The following is a 20,498-nucleotide window of genomic DNA, read 5'->3' on the forward strand; positions in this document are numbered from 1 at the left end:
CCACAATGATTACAGACTGGGAGCGCCGGAAGGGGGCTTGTGGATCATTAGTCTACACCTCACTTTACAGAGGAGGAAACTAAAGCCAGAGAGACTGAGACGCGTCCTCATGGCGCCCGAGCCCCACACCAGCGTTCTCTCAGTAACTCGTAAGTAAGTAAGTAATCACAAAGGTTTAAAAAGTTAATGATTTCACTCACGTTTATTCTTCTGTGCTGAGAATATGATTTCTGGTTTATTCAGGTTAAGGAGGAAATATTAAACACCGCTGAAATGGTATGAAAACTCATCATCAAAGGGCACTTAGGTCAAACATCGGCTCCGTTTCCCCCAGCCTCCCAAACGACCCCCTAAGTGGTGACACTGTGATCTGGTGGCCCACGTGGTGGGTGAGCCGTTCCCTGATCATTTACCTGGGTACATTGATAGTATGAAATGACAGTGACAGCTGTCATTACAGTTGTGGTCTTGTCACGTGAGCTCGTTTTACAGGTAACTGTCCTTCGAGAGAACTTGATGGTTTTTCTTTTCCTTGATAGAATCCATGACAATTCAAAAGGTGAAAGGCTTGCTGTCACGTCTTCTCAAAGTTCCTGTGTCAGAACTTCTGTTGTCCTACGAAAGTCCCAAAGTAAGTTGCCCAGCAAAACACAAAGTCAAGTTGAGTTCCCCACAGTATGACTTGCTACTAAGCTATGTCTCTACGTAACATGGTCTGATTCTAAATGGAAACCATACATCTTTGTTGGGGGAGGTTTCGTCACTTCTGTCTTAATCACCCGCACCCCTTTGTCTAATTTTAGATGCCGGGCAGAGAGATTGAACTAGAAAATGATCAACAGTCATTACAGTTTTATTCTGTGGAAAATGGAGACTATCTATTAGTGCGATGGTAACAGCCAACTAATAAAATTCAGAGGTTAGACCGTTTATCGTGACTGGGGTTCACTGGAAATAAGTGACTTATTGGGCCAATTTGGTCCAAAAAAAATGAGGTTTTACAAGTTGCCCTAAGTGTAAAACAGCTGTATTTTTCATAGGGAAGAGACCGTTTCCAGGCTTGTATATAACAGCCCTAATAAAGGCTTTGCACCTAGTAACGATTTTCAGAATTTATTTCATAGTTCATGACTGTATTTCATTATGAGAAGATTTAGATACTAAATAGAACCTCGCTAGTCTAAGAAAATCTGAACACAGTTAATGTCTTCATAAGACTTTTAATGGAATCCGCTATTGACACTACTGGTTTAAAAGGTTACCAAAATGATTTGGTTGGTCATTTTGGGAAACGTCCCTTAAACTGAAGGAAGCACATCCTCTATGTAGTACAAATGCTATGATTTCTCTTCTCAGTTGCACTGTTTTTTTGAGTACTTACAAAAATTAATTACATGCTTTTCCCTACAGTTATACCTAAACTGAGACGACATTCTTCTACAGAAGCTTACTAGTGCTGACTGAAATTCAGTTACATGAGGTAAACATTAGGCAATGAAAGGAAGAAAAGCAAGATGCTTTCAATGCAAAGGATTTAGAACTATCCTTCCCTACGGCATTAAAACCCTGAGACGTGTTTGATTTTACTTATATTCACAAAATTTTAGCACTTTAAAGAAAATAGGAGTACTAAGCTGTGGTCTTCAGGATTTACGTTAAATGGCAAAAGGAAACTTGGGTGGAATTAGTCCACTTAATAAATGAACTTAAAAACCAAGGTCCAAAACTCAGTGTTACATTGGTTCCTTTTCAAGTTGCCCACTTCATTGAGAGATCCACAAAATCTGACATGATTTCAAGAAACCCGACTTTGGTGTCAGTGACCACTGCTCATACATGATCACAGATCACACAGCATTTCTGTGAGTTCTTTTTGGCCCTTAATTATCCTTACGCTATCCAGAGCTATTCTGCAATCTAGGTTGAAATTCAAACTTCCACTTACTACTCAAGATTTCTGAACTAGGCCAAGTTTTAACCAAAAATGATAAATTACTAACAGAAATGATGCACTAGGACTTGGAAATATTTTTTTCTTTTATAAACAATTTGGTATTTTTCAAATCATCTTCCAATATATAAGTAATTTTTTTCTTACACTACAGTATCTGTTGATTTTTAAAAAGGAAATTTTGTGCAAATGTTAAGAAATACCACATTAGTGACCTGTGAAAGTGCCAGCCAAGAACTATCCTGAAAGACCATATAATCTGCGGCCAAACCTTGGGCTTTCCTCAGACTTCCGCTCAGATCATCATTCACCCACCCTGACCTTTAACACTGCGAACTGACCTCATCATCCTCTTGCTTCACACCGACAAGGATCACCGCACAACTCCTTCAGTTTCCACAGCTGTGTTAGTTCTTGCGGAGAATACTGAGGGGAAGACAGCATTCCTGTTTCACAGGTCTTCTCACACAGCCACAGGCTGTCCTGTTGAAAAATGAAACAAAAGCTGATTTGGGAGCCGACACCCTGCTGGAAGACAGCTGAAAGCGTGCATACAGGAGCTTCCAGATCCCAGTGAGGCTGAAGTTATTTCAAAGACAAGTGCATGTGTGAACCCACTCAGTTTGTGGGGGACAAGAAAAGCACACACCGGTGACCCTGAGGCTGTGGAATAAAGAAACAGTGCAGTGTGTGCATTAAGAGGAGTTTGCAAAGGGAGTTCTATGAAGAGAGGGTGTGGAAACCACAAATGCAGAGTTTCGTATTTGCTACTGGAGAAGAGGTGGCCAAATAGCATTATGAACAACGGCAAGTATTGAGGGAATGGTTACAATATTCGGGGGACAATACCAAGTGCTTTATAAATATTATCCAATTTAATTCTCACAATAACCCTGTGAGGTAGGAATTATTTCCTTTTTACAAGTGAGAAACTAAGAGTGAAGAAACTTGCTCAAGGTCACGGTGAAGTTCATGCTGGTAGGCTGAGTAGGAAGGATCGAAATGGAGTCTTGTCAGACTCAGAGTCGGAGTTTTCACCCACCAGCCTACTTCCCAGCTCTGTGGACTGGCTTCTGTTTCCAGCAAATATAGCAGAATATAGATCCCATTCAATTTGAGAACATAGAAAGGAGGGATATAATAAAAAATGTCTTTTTAAAGGATGGCTGAACTGGTGGCAAAGGAGAGGAAACTGGAGAGTAGAAGGGCCTGGAGTCAGCGTGTGCCTCGTACAGGCCACGCCTGGGGACAGGAGACTGACCAGTCCTTCCTACAGAGCCCTGGGGGCCGAGAGCCTCCAGGGGTATTAAAGGAAACAGAGGAGGCCTGTGTGTCTCCGCCCTGACCCTGGACGGGTGGGATGGCGGGAGTCTCCCCTGAGCATCTGGAAGCGTAGCCCGCACTTGGGTGGGCCTGCAGCTGGACTCACGTTCTGTGGGGCCACCTCACTGCCAGAACCTGAGGTCAGCTGATCCTTTTAAGTTTTAAAGCTGCAAAGAATTTCTGATCAAATGTATAAAAACTTAATTCATTGTGAGTAGGAGAACTTCCATTCAAAACATTTCCTTTTGGTTTAGACTCAGAAAAATATTGTATGAGATCTAGGCAGATTATTGTGAATTAGATCAAGAGCACAGTGATGATGCCAGAAGACCTTTCCATTCACTGTTCTGCCCAAGGTTTGATGATAGAGAAACCTCGCTGAACTCTTCAGAACCCAGAGGCCAGCCCCACTCAGGCTTGCTTACCTGGTATCTTTTAGGTCCTATGGCTGCCATCCAAATGCCCATGCTTACATCTTCACCCTGCACAGGCCCCATAAAGTTTAAAATGTAAACATTTAAATGCTATTTCATCTATAAAGACAATGCCACACCCATTCCCGTAAGTAATCTACTTCTTTGTTTTGTGATTATTGTAATATGCAGTGCTGAGGATGTATTATAACACTGATACACGAAGTAAAAGCTACCTGCCATTAACATGAAACACACACACCACAATGAAGTCTGACTATACACACTAAGTAAGCAGCCAGCCCCTCTTCTCGTGGACCCTAAACTTCCAGCACTAACGGTATGAAAGATGCACTGGATCTAAGAACCAGGCAGAGTTTTATTTATTTATTTGCTATCTCGCAATCAGCAAAAAAGCAAGCTTAGTCTTAAGCTTGCTTAGTCTTCCTTCTTATGAATATAAATCTTTACATTCCTTTAGGGACTATACCTTTAAATATAGGCTGAAAACATAACAGAAGGCTCAAAGATTTAGGAATAGAACTTAGAGCCAAGATTTGAGGGATAGGAGTATATCCCTAACCTTTGAGGGCTGACTCCTATCTAGAATGAATAACATGCCTCTCCCCAAGATCAGCTGGCTGTGCTTTTAATGATGGAATACTGAGTGGGATAAAACTCGGTTTGGTGAGTGTACTCTTAGGTCAGAAATCCTTAATTACCTGGTAGGTCTTTAATCTCCCCGAGTTGCCAGCCAGCCAGTGGACGATGTCCCTGGTGATGACATACCCTGAGCCGCACGCAAAGGCGGGATAAGCAGGACTGGGGTACTCCAGCTCCTGCCACTTCCCAGTTCGGTCAACGGCCCAATTCAATCTGAAACTGACATGCAACATGAGTCGGCTTCTTTGTGTTGCTCTGACACATAGCCTACCACTAGTTAAGCTTGAGTCCTTAATTATCACTACAAAGGAATAAGCTGTAGAAGCAAGGAAAGAAGAATGAGAGATTATTGTTTTCATCTAAGGACAGGAATTATTTATCTAGTGGTGTTTTATATAAAAGACTGATATGTTAAATTCTCTCCAAGTTGTATTTGTGGAGTTTAAATAAATGAAAAATAAATCACCAATCCCTATTGCATTCCTAAAGACACATAGAAAATGGTTTCAGAAATGTGTCACAAATTTATTCTAATGTACAGCAGCTTCTAATTTGAGTAGCACTTAATATGTCGGGCATGAGGATAAAAGCCACATCATTTTCCCTCCATTACATTAGTCTGAGGTTTTCCATTTAAGAGAGTTTTTTCCCCTTTAATTGTAGATTAATAAAATATAGTGACCCAGGGGCCTAAGAGGGAAATTTCCTATCTCAACCACATTTTTCTTATGATAAATGACTTGTATATTTCATTCTAAATTAACATTTGCTCAGTACATGAAATGAACGCCAATGGCTTAACAATGTTTAACTTACTTTCCCCACCAAAAATTAGGTCCATCCAGATTCTTAAGGGCGATTCTATTAAATACAGCTTCCAAGTCTATGTAACAGTCGTCATCCGTCTTTAGCAACAGATCAAAGCTGGTTGTTTCCACAGTCCTGTTGGCGAAAGGGGGGGATATGAAAGTCAGGGCGTCCATACGAGGAAACAAAGCAACACCAATGTGGTGACACTGCTAACATCTTAATGAAAACTGGCCCTGTACTACCTGTATGCTTGTCCAGCTTTTATCCATCCAATATTGGGAGCATCTGCTCCAACAGAACATCGCTGCTGCCAGCTACAATCCTCACTTAATATTAACAAACGGGTATAACAGAGAGGTGCCACGCCAATTTTAAAAGGTATAAGGAAAAAAGAATACAATGAAAAAAAGATCTGGCTTAAGTAGAATATATAATCAAACAAATGCTTCTTAGGCCTTGCGCAGGTCAGGCCAGCATGCCTATTAAGCATGTGAACCTTGCCCCTTGCGTTCTTAATGAGAGGGCCACGCACATGAGGGGACAGATGCCATAACTGGCCTCTCACACAGAACACTGTCATACAACAGAATGTGTTCCATGCTGCTATTGATAGTACACTCAGGTATTTTACAGTGTTTAAAATGCTAAGTTATAACACTGAAATACGTTTTCCCTTGGAAACGATTTCCAGTAATTCAGCTATTACAAGTGACCTTCTGGAAGGCACAAGAGGGTGATTTCATTTATCTAGACATTAAAAAATATATAACGGCAACTAGAGACAAAATTGACTCTTTGATTGCACACTGCCAACCCCTGTACCTCTTTTACCCAGAGCTTGCAAGGGAACCAGTCAGAAGACAGAAATTTGAATTAAAGAAATCTGGAGAAAGTTTCATTAGGCCACAAAATGGTGAATTTAACGATGGGTCCACAACAAAAAGCATAACCCTACGTTTCTAAAGTTCATTTCTAGTTAATAGCATAGGCCATACATAATATTTGCTAATTAGAAATAAACTTTTGTGATAAAGGACACCGAGGTCACTGATGGATCACCTGAATAAAGATGAATGAAAAATAAAGATGTCATTTACGATGTGGAGGGTAGATGGGGGGATGGGCTACTGGGAAGCGGGTCCAGACGTACAGCCGCCTATCAGGTCACTGCAGTGTTCCAGGTGCACATGATGGCCCAGAACAGACAGTGGCAGAGAGACTACGGAGAGAGGCCAAGATCACAGAGATACGCAAGTAGTAGAAGAGACAAAACTTAAACTGAAGGTGTAATTAGACCAAATTGAACTTCCACAACTGGGAGTCAGCTCCCTTACAGAAAGCCCTAGAACTCAGCAGTCCTGACCGCCCACTGCCTGGACCCCCATTCCCACTCCACCTCTTCACACCCTCGCCCTCGCCTTGGCCGACCCATAACAGGAACCCCACTGGTGACCTTGAGCCAAAAGAAGGTTCCTTCTCTTACCACAGCTGTCAAACTTAATCCTGGTATTCTAGGCATACCCACATTTCCAGCTCACATTTATCTCTGCCCTCTACCCACAAGATGACTCCAGAATTACACTGACTTGCCCCAGCTATGAAACTACCACCCATAAACTAAACTGTCTACCCCTCAGGACCAGGGAACTATATCCATAAAGGATTGATGATTTCCCATTCTGCTCAGGGCAAAACAGAGAAGAAGGGACAGACTCGGGGGCTCACCGAGCAACAAGTTCCCTGATAAAGTTTTAAAAAAGAAAAGACAAAGATGTGAATATACTTTATGGGTTTGGTCTAGACAGAGAGAGAGAGAGAGAGAAGGTTTCAGTTCTACAGTCAGGGTAGACAGTATCAGGGGGCTCACAGCAAGTTATGGGACCCTAGAGTAACAATAATATTAACAACTACATGTATTCAATTAAGAAGAGTCACTGTTGTAGTATATTATTATTGGTGGTGTTATTATAATAAAAGTAGGAGTTACAACCAAGATCCAAGAAATACTGGAGGGTCTGGGAAGTTAACAATATGGTAGACTATAAGGGTTGCTGAATTTCATCTTATTAAAGCTTCTGGAATTAGGGCAGGTAGTTTTTAAATGGGTTGGAGGAGAGAAAGGAAATACAATGTGGATGTTCGGCTGAATGGAATTCAGATCAGTAACCTGGGTGTAAATGGGGGATATAGGTGGGTGGGTATGAAAATGCCTGAAGATAGGCCATTTTCAAACTCACTGATTTTCACCTAATGTTGGCTCAAGACAACTATGTAAGTAGGCATGACTCAGAGTGAATCAGCTTTTGCCTTGTTTGTTTTTGATACATTAATATTGTTCACATTATGGATCAGCTCATCGAAATAATAAAGCGGCAGCATTTTAGAAGATCAGTCCTCATAAAGAACCAGGAGGGTACAACAGATCACGTCCCAGGTGCACAGTGCTCTTAGGTTTGTTTTTTTAAAAATCTCAGTGGTTTGATGTTGATAAATTGTTTCTACATCAAAAGAAAAATAAAACAATACCTACCCAACGTTTTTATAACCTACCATTTATAGAAGTTCAATAATTTTGCAGGAACATTTCGGTAAGTGTCAACAACATCCACAAACACAATATCATCATAGAGGCTGCTTTCCTCCTCCAGTAAGGCATCCTCCTCGTGGAGATTGCTTATATGATCAAGAAGTCTTCGAGGGCGAGAATGAAGATTTTTTAAGAGAGCATCACCTTCTAAGAAGGAAAAGAGAGCTGAAGAAAAAGGCTATTGCAGACTTAAGACCCAGAACTTGTAACATTATTGCATTAACCCTCCTCCCAAGGTAACCTAACAGAACACAGTTGTTAGGAACTCTGAGGTAGGGAAATGGGAACTCCCACACATTGCTGGTGGAGAATAAAGGGATACACTCACTGCGGGGAGCAATTCAGCAGTACCTAGTTAGGCTGAAGCTGTGCGGACTGTTTGACTCGCTAAGTCCACTTGTAGATATCCCCAGAGACATTATTTTACACATTCACAAGGGTATTTATGGCAGCACTGTTTGTGACAGTGAAAAAATTGAACCAGCCTCAATACCCACCAAGAGGAGAATGGTTAAAACTGTGGTATATTCACATAATGGAATACAGCAGTTAAAAAAATTAACCTGCATAGCAGCACTATTTACAGTAGACAAGACGTGCAAACGACCTAAATGTCCATCAACAGATGAATGGATAAAGAAGATGTGTGTGTGTGTGTATACACACACACACACACACACAGGAATATTAGCCATAAAAAAGAATGAAATGCCATTTGCAGCAACATGGATGGAACTAGAGATGATCATATTAAGTAAATCAGAAAGAGAAAGGCAAATATCATAGGATATCATATCACTTATATGTGGAATCTAAAATATGACACAAATGAACTCATCTACAGAACGGAAACAGATTCACAGACACAGAGAACAAACAGACTTGTGGTTGCCAGGGCTGGGGGGTGGGGAGGGATGGATTGGGAGTTTGGAGTTAGCAGATGTGAACTATTATCTATAGAATGGATAAACACCAAGGCCCTACTGTACAGCACAGGGAACTATATTCAGTACCCTCTGATGAACCATAATGGAAAGGAATGGGAAAAAGAATGTGTGTGTGTGTGTGTGTGTGTGTGTATATATATATATATATATATATATATATATCTGAATTGGTTTGCTGTACAGTAGAAACTAACATTGTAAATCAACTATACTTCAATAAAATAAATTCAAAAAAATATTAACCTGATGTTGGATGTTAAGAGGAACGGCACTAAAAAATAATGCTGAGTGAGAAAAAGTATCTTGCCAATTGATATATACAATGTGATACCACAGGTATAAATTATAAAATACTTTAATCAAAACTGTATGTTATTAAAAGTTGTATACACATGCATGTAGTAGAAAGTAGAAAAATAAGAATGGGAAGCGTACACATGAGTTTCAGGACAGTGGTCTCCTGTCCAAGGGGAAGGGAGAGGAACAGGGGGTAGGAAGTACTGGGAGGGAAGGGGCTTCAACTGTATCTGTAACGCCTTATTTCTCTGAAAACAAAGAAAGGAAGCAAATATGACAAAATGCAAACATCTGTTAATTCTGAGCAACAAGTACATGGGTGTTTCTTATATAGCACTCTCTATTTTTGGTTTATTTATGATATTTTATAATAAAACTTATGACCAATGTGCTTAGAAGACATTTTAATTACCACCTCACAAGCTCATGGATCGTTTGTCACATCTGTGCAGGGACTGTCCTCAAATATGGCAGCAATCCTATCACTAGCGCAGGATTTTCTCAGCTGTCTCAAATTAGAAAATTTCTGAAAACTACGCGAGTGAGTGGCTGAGGGGTGGGGGAGAGAAACCGAGATGTAACCCAGCCGTCCACTCTCCGTGACTGAACACAGCAACACTGGGTGTGAGGGCCGAGCGCCTGTGTCTGATTTCTACCTCTGCCCCTGTCGGTGAGGCACTGGACAAGTCACGCGTTTCTGGGCCTCAGCATTCTCATCTGTAAAAGGAGGAGTTGGACTAAGTCTCTGGTTCTCAGGAATGCCTACTGAAATACAGATTCCTAGGCCCCAAGCCTAAAGATCCAGCGGGTCTGGGGGTAGAGCCCAGGAATCTGTATTTCTAACCTGTGACTTCCTGTAACTTTGATGCAGGTGGACCACAAACAACCCTTTGAAAAACACAGGCCTAAATGACCTCGGGTCCCTTTCAACCCTTACGCTCTCCTCTAACGTCCTTTCACTTTAAAGATAAGGATAAATATACACAATTTAACACTTGAACGAAAGTGAAAGTGTTATAAAATTGCAGCAATAGGAATGGATGATAACAAGATAAGAGCAGAAATACAGGCTTTTTCATTAACAAATTGTACATGTTGGTTTATTCTACATATATCTGAAAAATATGAGTAGAAAGTAATAAAGTAATATATCTGTGTGTGTGTTGGGTTTTTTTTGGCTGCGTTGGGTCTTCCATTGCTGTGCGGGCTTTCTCTAGTTGTGGCAAGCAGGGGCTACTCTTCATTGCAGTGCGCGGGCTTCTCATTGCGGTGGTTTCTCTTGTTGCGGAGCATGGGCTCTAGGTGCGTGGGCTTCAATACCTGTGGCACGTGGGCTCAGTAGTTGTGGCTCACGGGCTTAGTTGCTCTGCGGCATGTGTGATCTTCCCAGACCAGGGCTCGAACCCGTGTCCCCTGCACTGGCAGGCGGATTCTTAACCACTGCACCACCAGGGAAGTCCCTATGTGTGTGTTTTAAATCTGATCATCTGTCTAGGTGCCATTTACAAGAATCATGTGGTTTACGGCCTCTCAGACTTTGGAGGCATCAAACCCATCTAGGGAGCTTATTAAAATACAGGTATCTGAGCTCCAATCCTGAAGATTTTTAACTCTGTAGGCTTGAGGTAGGGCCCAGCCAGAGATGCTAATGCCCAACAAAATTTGAGAATTTGTGTACCATGTGATTCTTCTGAACAGCACGTAGATCCTCAGATTTTAAAAAATTATAGTCAGATTTTCAGATATATCCAGTACATGAGAAGAAAAATCTATTCATTTTAATTCCTTTAGCCTAACACTTGAGATATTTCTCTCGTTTGAAAGGAATTTTCCTCACCCAAACCTTAATCCTTTCGCCTCAGTGAGAGAAAACTTAAGACAAACAGTTGTTTAGGGTACAGTAGTTGCTCCCTGTAAAACAGTTTAGTGCCAGAAGTCTCAAGGGCCCCTCAAGTTTTTAAAGACTCTTGATGGTACATACATGAATTAACTGGCAAAAGAAAGGAAGTCGCTAGACATGAAGTCAGATGGTGTGTAACACCTGTACCTGGCCCCCCAGTGTGAGCTGTTTTACGAAACTGGCCTGACCTCCCGATCTGAGTCCTCCTCAGGGCTGAGCCATTAGCCTCTGTGAGCTAATAAGTCCATACCTTCCCTAGCAGAGTGGTCTCACAGTTTCATGAAAAATCTCTGGACTAAAATTAAGGATCCGTAAATTTTAAATCTCTATTTTTAATGGCAGGTTTGTGGGTAAAACCTATGTACCTATTCCAGCCTACCCTTAGGGGTGATGTAAGAATAGAAATGCTTCTATGAGGAAACACTGTATAAATAAAGATGCTAGAAATTGAAAAAAGCCACAGCCCATTCACATCTTCAAACTACCTGTAGTGGCCGCAAACAGAGGGGTCTGCCCCATCCTCAACCCTGCACTATTAAGGAAGACCCCTGAAGACCTGCCTCTCAGAATACGGCCTCTGCTCTCCCCAAGTCACTGTGTGCCTTCAGGGAAGCTGTGTCCTAATTCTTTCATAGGAATCCATGATCTGCAGAGCTTTGAGAAGCCAGATGATGCACTACTGGGCACCTTTGCTCCGTAAGTGATGATCAGGACAAGTGACCAAGAGCAACCGCATCAACAATAGCTTTGCTTAGAGATCACTGATACAGGAATTCACTGATGTGGATATTTTCAGGAGCATCACTCAAGAAGACAAACACAGCCACTTCTTTTTGGGGTGGTGGAGAGGGTTGCAGAACTCTGAATATATTGAAAGCCATTGAATCAAATACTTTAAAAGGGTAAAGTATACGGTATGTGAATTATGTAGCAATAGAGCTACTATTTTTAATGACCAAAAAAAAAAAAAAAAAAGATTACCTTTGATGTCAAAAGTATGAAGATGAGGTAGGCGAGATTCAGTATGTTTTTCAACTTTTAACCAGTTGACTTACCCTGAATAGTATAAAGAAAGCCACCTGCAACTCCCTCCACACCTTCCATGAATTCATGAGGCAAGGCACCCTCCCCAGCCTGAAAGAAACCAGAATAGAAGTGCTGGGTGTTTTGTTACTAAGAATACATTTCTTATATTTGAAAACTGATTTGGCACAATTCATAATGTGACGCCACAGCACATAAATCCATCTAAGATGCTGGTGCACTAGACTTAACGCTATCAGGATGACATCAGCATTCTAGTTTTGTCGTCTAATTCCAATGTCCAAGATCAGGTACACACAGTAATCTACGGATTAGTGTTCAGAATTCCAGCCTACACAGAATCACGTATTCTTGAACTTGCTACCAACACTATTACCAAGACCAATTTTATTTTACATCCGAACTCCACCACTTAAAAAAAATTATAACCACGTCTGATTTCGTGGAAATTGAAAATGCCCGTGAGTGCAAATACACCCGAGCACATTTCAAAGTGACAGCTGCCACGCAGAGACAAGCCCTCTAAGCAAACAGTTCAGCCCGAGCCGTACTGACGACTGATGTTGCTGAAGGTGCTCACTGCACCAACAGCCAACGACAGTCCCCTCTGCCGCTAAGGTGTGGAGCATCTTTGGTTATTATGAGATTTACCTCTTCTACCTCACAGGTTACCCCAGGCCCTTAGTCAAAGTGAGGGCCTCACCTCTGTGTGTTCCACCCCAACTTAACACCCTACCAGCCATCCAGCTGCTGCGGGCTGGATGGGACTGTCACAGCCACGCCTCAGCATGTTTACAGCGTTTCTTCTTGATGGGTGGTCAAGAGGGCTTACTGCCTGGCTAGTCCTCTTTGAACAGATCCTTCTAGCAGAGCTGTCCCTGTACAAAGCAATGTTTTAATAAAGCCAGTAGAGAGACAGTGTCCTGCAGTGATGGTGGGAAAATCGCCATTCAATTCAGAATATGGTTTGTAGCTGAATGTGGAGGAAATCTCTAAAGGTGAGCGCTACAGATTCCAACCTTGTACGTCTACAAAAGATTGCACACTCTTTTTTTTAAATTGTACAATCTATACTGTTTTGGCTTGTTTAGTACTTAACAGTACTTTATGTTTATTAACTTCTGTCCAAAAGGTCACAGCTTGGCTTTTATTTTGTCTTTAAAATTTTTCTGACATGATTACTTGCTGGCAAGGCAGCAAGACTTAGGAAAACTTCCAGCTCTACACGGGCTTCTTAGAATAGGCTACTAAGTTATCTGACTTTTTTTTAGGTTAGCTGAGTGTTTAAGCCATCAATGCCCTCCACAACCATATTCACCCCCAGAGCAGATCACTTGAGTCTTTACATTTAAATCTAGCCCTCAATTCAGAAGTAAACTGATTTCCTTTTGTGCAACCAACTGAGCAGTACAGAATTCTGGCATGTTTTGGATATTTTTAAGTTTCATACACAGAAAAGGAGGCAAGATATTAAAGGCACTTGCTTTGAAAATAAGGAAAGAAAAAAAACTATAAATCCGTAAAACGCTGTATCTTAAATAAAGGACTTTTCAGAATCAAGGATGAAATCTGATACATGGCCTACAAGGCTAAGGTTGTAATTACACATGAATTTGTGGGTCTATCTGCCTAGTGTCTTTTCCCCTCACTGGACTATAAATTCCACTGTGGGCCAGTAATGGGCCTATTTTGCCCATGACTGTGCCTGGCTCACAAGTGTGCAGTAAATGGTTTCTGAACGTGTAATAACAAACCACATGATTTTCATTTCAAATTCAGGGATTAATTTACGTGAATAAGGTTAATATTTAATGGAATGTACTAAGCTTGTGACCTTAAATGCCAAGTGCTTTCCTAATCATTAGATCAGAGCATCAAGGAGAACAATTCTGACATCAGCACATATACCACTTATTTACTTAAAGTTCACCATTTTAAGTTTGCCTACACCTTCTTTTTCATCCTACACTTACTTTGAGAAATTTATTGTCAAACTTTCAAATTTTAAGAAAATTTGGTAAATGAAAAAAGTCACAAATCCCAACAACATAAATGAAAGTGAATACTCAACCTTACTTTCTAATACTTTTATCTATAGTATTGTAACTGACATCATACTATCAAAGTGAGATAGTGAATATTCTGAATACTATAGAGTAAGTGAACTTAAAAGAACGTTAACTTAAAAACTATGAAGAAATAAACATCGCACTTTCTAAAATGCACTAGACTTAAGGCAAAACTATATATTTACTAAAGTTGAAGTTACAAAATCATAGAACATTTGAGTTTTTCATCTTTACTATGGTGACTCAACATTTTCTAGTGTATATGTTCTAAAATAATAAGATTCATTGTTCCATGAGTTAATGTAAAAGTAAACTTAAAAACACTTTTACATATTAAAAAATGCTAAGGTGTGCTAAACAACCTTTAAAAAATGAATGACTTACTGTTATGACTCTGAGAACTCCTCCCCCATCATTGACTGTCACTTTGTGGAGATTTCTTGACACAAGGCCTTGGAGGTCTTGGCTCTCCCACACGACTGTACCTTCAAAGCTCTTTTGTGGAAAGATGAACAGTGAGTAGGTTTCTTTATTGCTGTCATTTAGGTTTTAAGTAAGTTTCTAGAGAAGAGTTTATTTTTTCTAAGACACATTGGTTAAAACTTTTACTGCCCACTAAGACACCAATGCTAACATTTTGGTGTATATCTTAGAGCACATCTAAAACAACAGTTACAAAGACCTTATAGACAGTTTTACATGCTGCTGTAATTTCCCATTGCATCAAAGGCGTTTCCTTATGCGACTGCCGCTGTTACAACTGCTCTTTTTCAAGTACTTGTAGCAATACTGCTGAGTGAATGCATCCTGATTCACTCAGACATCTCCCTACCATTGGACATCTGGATACTACCAAATAGCTACTAAAATAATGTGAGGCATGTTTTGGTGTAAATGTTTATTTTTCCCCAATACTTTTTTATTTAAAATAAATTCCCAGAGGTGAAATTACTGGGACAGGAATACAGATACTTTATATGGATTTTGGTACACACTGCCAAACTGCTTTTCAAAAACAAATTCTAGGGCTTCCTTGGTGGCGCAGTGGTTAAGAATCTGCCTGCCAATGCAGGGGACACGGGTTCGAGCCCTGGTCCAGAAAGATCCCACATACCGCAGAGCAACTAAGCCCGTGCGCCACAACTACTGAGCCTGCACTCTGGAGCCCGTGAGCCACAACTACTGAGCCCACGTGCCACAACTACTGAAGCCCGCGTGCCTAGAGCCCGTGCTCCGCGACAAGAGAAGCCACCGCAATGAGAAGCCCACGCACCACAACGAAGAGTAGCCCCTGCTCGCTGCAACTAGAGAAAGCCCGTGCGCAGCAACAAAGACCCAGTGCAGCCAAAAATAAATAAATAAAATAAATAAATTAAAAAAAAAAAAATTCTACCTGTAGGGTCATTAGCAGTTTATGAGAATGCCAGTTGCATTGTCCTCTTCCCAGTATGGGATATTAGTAAAAGAAGTTAAGCTAATTTAGTAGATTTAAAGAAACGGTTCCTCATTTAATTGGTGTTTCTTTTGATTTCTAATGATGTTTGTGAATTATAGTCTCTTCTGGGAATTGCCTTGTCATGCTTCTTTGCCATTTAGCTACTGAGTTTTATATTTTTCTTATTAATCTGTGTAAGCTTTTAATAAATTATCTTAATACTGTATATTTTATATACTAAGAATGTTCTTTCAGAATTTTTTTAAATTTAATTTTATTTATTTTTAACATCTTTATTGGAGTATAAGTGCTTTACAATGGTGTGTTAGTTTCTGCTTTATAACAAAGTGAATCAGCTATGCATATACATATATCATCCTATCTCCTCCCTCTTGCATCTCCCTCCCACCCTCCCTATCCCACCCTCTAGGTGGACACAAAGCACCGAGCTGATCTCCCTGTGCTATGCGGCTGCTTCCCACTAGCTATTTTACATTTGGTAGTATATGTAAGTCCATGCCACTCTCTCACTTCGTCCCAGCTTACCCTTCCCCCTCCCTGTGTCCTCAAGTCCATTCTCTACGTCTGCATCTTTATTCCTGTCCTGCCCCTAGGTCCTTCAAAACCTTTTTTTTTTTTTAGATTCCATATATATATGTTAGCATACAGTATTTGTTTTTCTCTTTCTGACTTACTTCACTCTGTATGACAGATTCTAGGTCCATCCACCTCACTACAAATAACTCAATTTTGTTTCTTTTTATGGTTGATTAATATTCCATTATATATATGTGCCACATCTTCTTTATCCATTCACAAATAAATGGAAAGATATTCCATGATCATGGATTGGAAGAATTAAAACTTGTTAAAATGTCCATATTACACAAAGCAATCTACAGATTCAGTGCAATCCCTATCAAAATACCAATGGCATTTCTCACGGAAATAGAACAAACAATCCTAAAATTTGTATGGAATCATTAAAGATCCCAAATAGCCAAAGCAATCTAGAGAGAGAAGAACAAAGTGGGAAGCATCATGCTTCCTGATTTCAAACTATATTACAAAGCTATAGTAATCAAAACAATATGGTGTTTGCAAAAAAACACACACATAGATTAGTGGAACAGAAGCCCCGAAATAAACCCATGCATATGTGGTCAATTAATTCACAACAAAGGGGCCAAGAATATACAACAGGGAAAGGACAGTCTCTTCCACAAATGGTGTTGGGAAAACTGGACAGCCACGTGCTTAACATGAATGAAACTGGACCACTAAATTATGCCATACACAAAAATCAACTCAAATGTGTTAAAAAACTTGAACATAAGACCTGACACCAGGAAACTCCTGTAAGAAAACATAGGTGGTAAGATACTTGACATCCGTCTCGGGGTATATTTTGGATTTGATACCAAAAGCAAAGGCAACAAAAGCAAAACTAAACAAGTAGGACTACAGCAAACAAGGGAAACTATCAACAAAATGAAAAGGCAACCTACTAAAAGAGAGAAAATATTTGCAAAATCATGTATCTGATAAAGAGTTAATATCCAAAATATATAAAGAACCCAAACAACTTAACAGCAAAAAGCCAAAGAAGCTGGTTTTAAAAAATGGGCAGAGTATCTGAATAGACATTTTCCTAAGGAAGACATACAGGTGGTGAACAGGTACATGAAAAGATGCTCAACATCACTAATCATAAGGGAAATGCAAATCAAAACCACAATGAGATATTTCCTCATATATGTTAGAACAGCTAGTACTGAAAAGACAAGAAATAACAAGTGTTGGTGAGGATGTGTAGAAAAGGGAACCCTTGTGCACTGTTGATGAGAATGTAAACTGAGGCAGCCACTATAGAAAAAAGTTTGGAGGTTCCTCAAAAAATTAAAAATAGAACTAGCATATGATCCAGCCATTCCACTTCTGGGTACTCATCCAAAGGAAATGAAAACACTAACTCGAAAAGATATATGCATGCTCCCTGCAGCATTATTTACAATAGCCAAGACATGTAAGCAACCTAAGCGTCCGTCAATGAATGAATGGATAAAGAAAATATGGTATCTATATACAATGGAATATTACTAGCCATTAAAAAGAATGAAATCTTGCCATTTGTGACAACACGAATGAACCCCAAGGGCATTACACTAAGTGAAATAAGTCAGACAGAAAAAGACAAATACCATAAGGATCTCACTTATCTAAAATAAACAAAAAGAACTGAATTCATAGATACAGAGAACAGATGGGTGGTTGCTAGAGGTGGGTGGTGGGAGGTGGCTAAAACGAGTGAAGGTGATCGAAAGGTGCAAACTTCCACTTACAAAAAAATAAGTCTTGGGGATGTAATGTACAGCCTGGTGACTGTAGTTAATAATACTGTATTGTATATTTGAAAGTTGCTAAGAGAGTAGATTTTTCTTTTTTAATAAATTTATTTATATTTTTATTTTTGGCTACATTGGGTCTTCATTGCTGCACGCGGGCTTTCTCTAGTTGTGGTGAGAGGGGGGCTACTCTTCTTTGCGGTGTGCAGGCTTCTCATTGCAGTGGCTTCTCTTGTTGCGGAGCGGGCTTCAGTAGTTGTGGCACGTGGGCTTCAGTACTTGTGGCACGTGGGATCAGTAGTTGTGGCTCGTGGGCTCAGCTGCTCCGTGGCATGTGGGATCTTCCCGGACCAGGTCTCGAACCCGTGTCCCCTGCACTGGCAGGTGGATTCTTAACCACTGCGCCATCAGGGAAGCCCCTAAGAGAGTAGATCTTAAAAGTTCTCATCATAAGAAAGATTTGTAACTATGTCTGGTGATGGATATTAACTAGACTTGTGTTGATCATTTTGCAACAAATACATATATTGAATCATTTTATTGTATACCTGAAGCTAATATAATGTTGTATGTCAATTATATCTCAAATAAATAAATAAATAAATTTAAAGAGACTGCCCTCTGAGTTGAACTAATTAAATTCTTATAGTAAAAGAAACAATGGGGCTTCCCTGGTGGCGCAGTGGTTGAGAATCTGCCTGCCAATGCAGGGGACATGGGTTCGAGCCCTGGTCTGGGAAGATCCCACATGCCGCAGAACAACTAGGCCCATGAGCCACAACTACTGAGCCTGCGCGTCTGGAGCCTGTGCTCCGCAACAAGAGAGACCGCGATAGTGAGAGGCCCGTGCACCGTGATGAAGAGTGGCCCCCGCTTGCCGCAACTAGAGAAAGCCCTTGCACAGAAACAAAGACCCAACACGCCAAAAATAAATAAATAAATAAATAAATAAATAATAAAAATAAAGGAATTCCTTTAAAAAAAAACAAAAACAAAAAACAATGTTTCCAATAACTGGGAAGAGCTCTAAGGTTGAAGCTTAATTAGTAAAACCAATCCCTTAAAACACTATAGGAAAGCTGGTCTAAGAGAGAATTTTGGCAACAAGTAGCAATGTCTAAGGGGAGATAGAATAATTGGAAGATATAAAGCACTCTGGTCACATCCTACCTGAATGAGACAGCTCTCAAAAACACCCACCTCCCACCGCTGTAATCAAATTCAATGCCCAAACCAAGTACAGTTCAGATTGTTTTTTAGGTGCCTTGAAATATCAGGAAGGAGGTTCCTAGCTATTGGCCGCAAGAATTCAAACCACTCTAATGAGCTAACACCCACCGAACATGAATCAATACACATTCTGGTTTATACACTCCGCAAGGTCAGCATTAGGACCCGAAAGCTAAGTCCTAGACCCTTGACTGTGTGAGGCTGCTTTGGGTTAATCATGTGTCTTTCTCCTGGCAACAACGACCTCTTCCCCTTGGGATACTTTACTTTCTTCTAAAACTTTAATAGTGATAAAGTTTGGAAGGACTGATACCAAATAAGTTTAGGAGAAAGAATGGATAGGACTTAGTGAGTGCTTGGATATGAGAATTGAGGATTAAAGCCCACGATTCTGGTTTGGGTGCCTGAGAAAAAGGAGATACTATGACCCAACACTGAAAATACAGGAGGAGATGAGAAGGGGTGGGCTGGAGATGCTATCACCATAGAACGCCCAGGGGACATTCCAAGTGGAGGAGTTCAGTAGGTGGCTGAAGTGTGTATGGAGTTCATAAGAAATCTGGGCTGCAGTAAACAGGTGGTAATAGATGAAACTGTCTAGGAAGAATGAGTAAAATAAACAGAAGTTTGGGTTTCAGATCCTAATGATTAACGTTTAAGGGGAAAACGGAAGAGGAGATAATGAAGCTATGTACTGGGAAGAAGGACTGAGCCACATTAAGCTGAACCAGAAGAATGCATGTCATATAAGCTAAGAGAAAACTGCAGTCAACTAGGGTCAGGACTCCAGGTAAGTGTTCCCTGGAGGTGGCAGTTAGGTCACTGGGAATCTTTGCAATTATACTTCCAAATGAACCATACCAAAGTAAAAGCTATAGTGACCGCAAAAAAGCTTCACTTTGAAACTACAAATCTGGCAAATATGATGACAAATCAAGTAATTCTCTGTCCAGTCCATTCAACTGACACTTGGCACCTGACTCTGCCCGGCACCCAACTCCATTTTGTTTGACTGGGTTGTGATATAACATCAACAATGTTGACTAAACTGAGTAATTACCAGAAAAACTCATTGGCCCAAAAAGTGATCCTGCTTTTTTATTCACTCAACTGATAACCAGTTGTTTTGCTATGAGAGGAGGGAGGAGCTCTACCTTCTCCACCTCCCCCGTACCTGCTCCATGTCACAGTTAAATTTCTATTCCCCACTTCTCTCACATGCCTACTTTCTACTCTCATACAAAGTAATCACAAAGCTAGGAATCTCTGCAGATGCGAAACGGCTTGTTTATGGCAAGTCCCTGCTAAAATCATAAAACCAAATTAAAAGGCAGGAAAGAACAGCACGGTATAGGTTGGAAAAATGAGCTCTCAGAAGTCCTCTCACCCATAACGTAAGTGAGCTATATGTGCGACCCATGCTGTCCATTCTTCTGTGTCCTATTTCTAACTCGTCATCCAAACCACCAGAGTAGCTTACACAT

General features: G+C 40.5%; 2 protein-coding genes across 9 annotated transcripts in view; one reads left to right on the plus strand and one right to left on the minus strand.

The window, feature by feature from the left end:
- Positions 1 to 1,717, plus strand: part of TBCE (tubulin folding cofactor E) — a 126,373-nt gene extending 124,656 nt beyond the window's left edge. For 5 of the 7 annotated variants that reach the window (XM_059900549.1, XM_059900548.1, XM_059900547.1 and 2 more), the window contains 2 exons: positions 540 to 631; positions 804 to 1,100. In XM_059900549.1, coding sequence (XP_059756532.1) covers positions 540 to 631; positions 804 to 896 — 185 coding nt within the window. In that variant the 3' untranslated portion in view covers positions 897 to 1,100. Of the gene's footprint in view, positions 1 to 539; positions 632 to 803; positions 1,101 to 1,410 lie in introns of those variants that run through there. The other 2 variants (XM_059900550.1, XM_059900551.1) reach the window with 2 other exon arrangements.
- B3GALNT2 (beta-1,3-N-acetylgalactosaminyltransferase 2) overlaps positions 184 to 20,498 on the minus strand; it is a 51,798-nt gene continuing 31,483 nt past the window's right edge. The window contains exons 6-13 of one of the 2 annotated variants that reach the window (XM_059900553.1): positions 14,389 to 14,499; positions 11,947 to 12,025; positions 7,711 to 7,894; positions 5,167 to 5,292; positions 4,410 to 4,569; positions 3,700 to 3,756; positions 2,293 to 2,434; positions 184 to 615 (exon numbers count right to left, since the gene is read on the minus strand). In XM_059900553.1, coding sequence (XP_059756536.1) covers positions 2,297 to 2,434; positions 3,700 to 3,756; positions 4,410 to 4,569; positions 5,167 to 5,292; positions 7,711 to 7,894; positions 11,947 to 12,025; positions 14,389 to 14,499 — 855 coding nt within the window. In that variant the 3' untranslated portion in view covers positions 184 to 615; positions 2,293 to 2,296. Of the gene's footprint in view, positions 616 to 2,292; positions 2,435 to 3,699; positions 3,757 to 4,409; positions 4,667 to 5,166; positions 5,293 to 7,710; positions 7,895 to 11,946; positions 12,026 to 14,388; positions 14,500 to 20,498 lie in introns of those variants that run through there. The other variant, XM_059900554.1, reaches the window with a different exon arrangement.

The sequence above is a fragment of the Balaenoptera ricei genome, chromosome 16 (genome assembly GCF_028023285.1).
Source record: "Balaenoptera ricei isolate mBalRic1 chromosome 16, mBalRic1.hap2, whole genome shotgun sequence".
In the NCBI taxonomy this organism is placed as follows: Eukaryota; Metazoa; Chordata; class Mammalia; order Artiodactyla; family Balaenopteridae; genus Balaenoptera; species Balaenoptera ricei.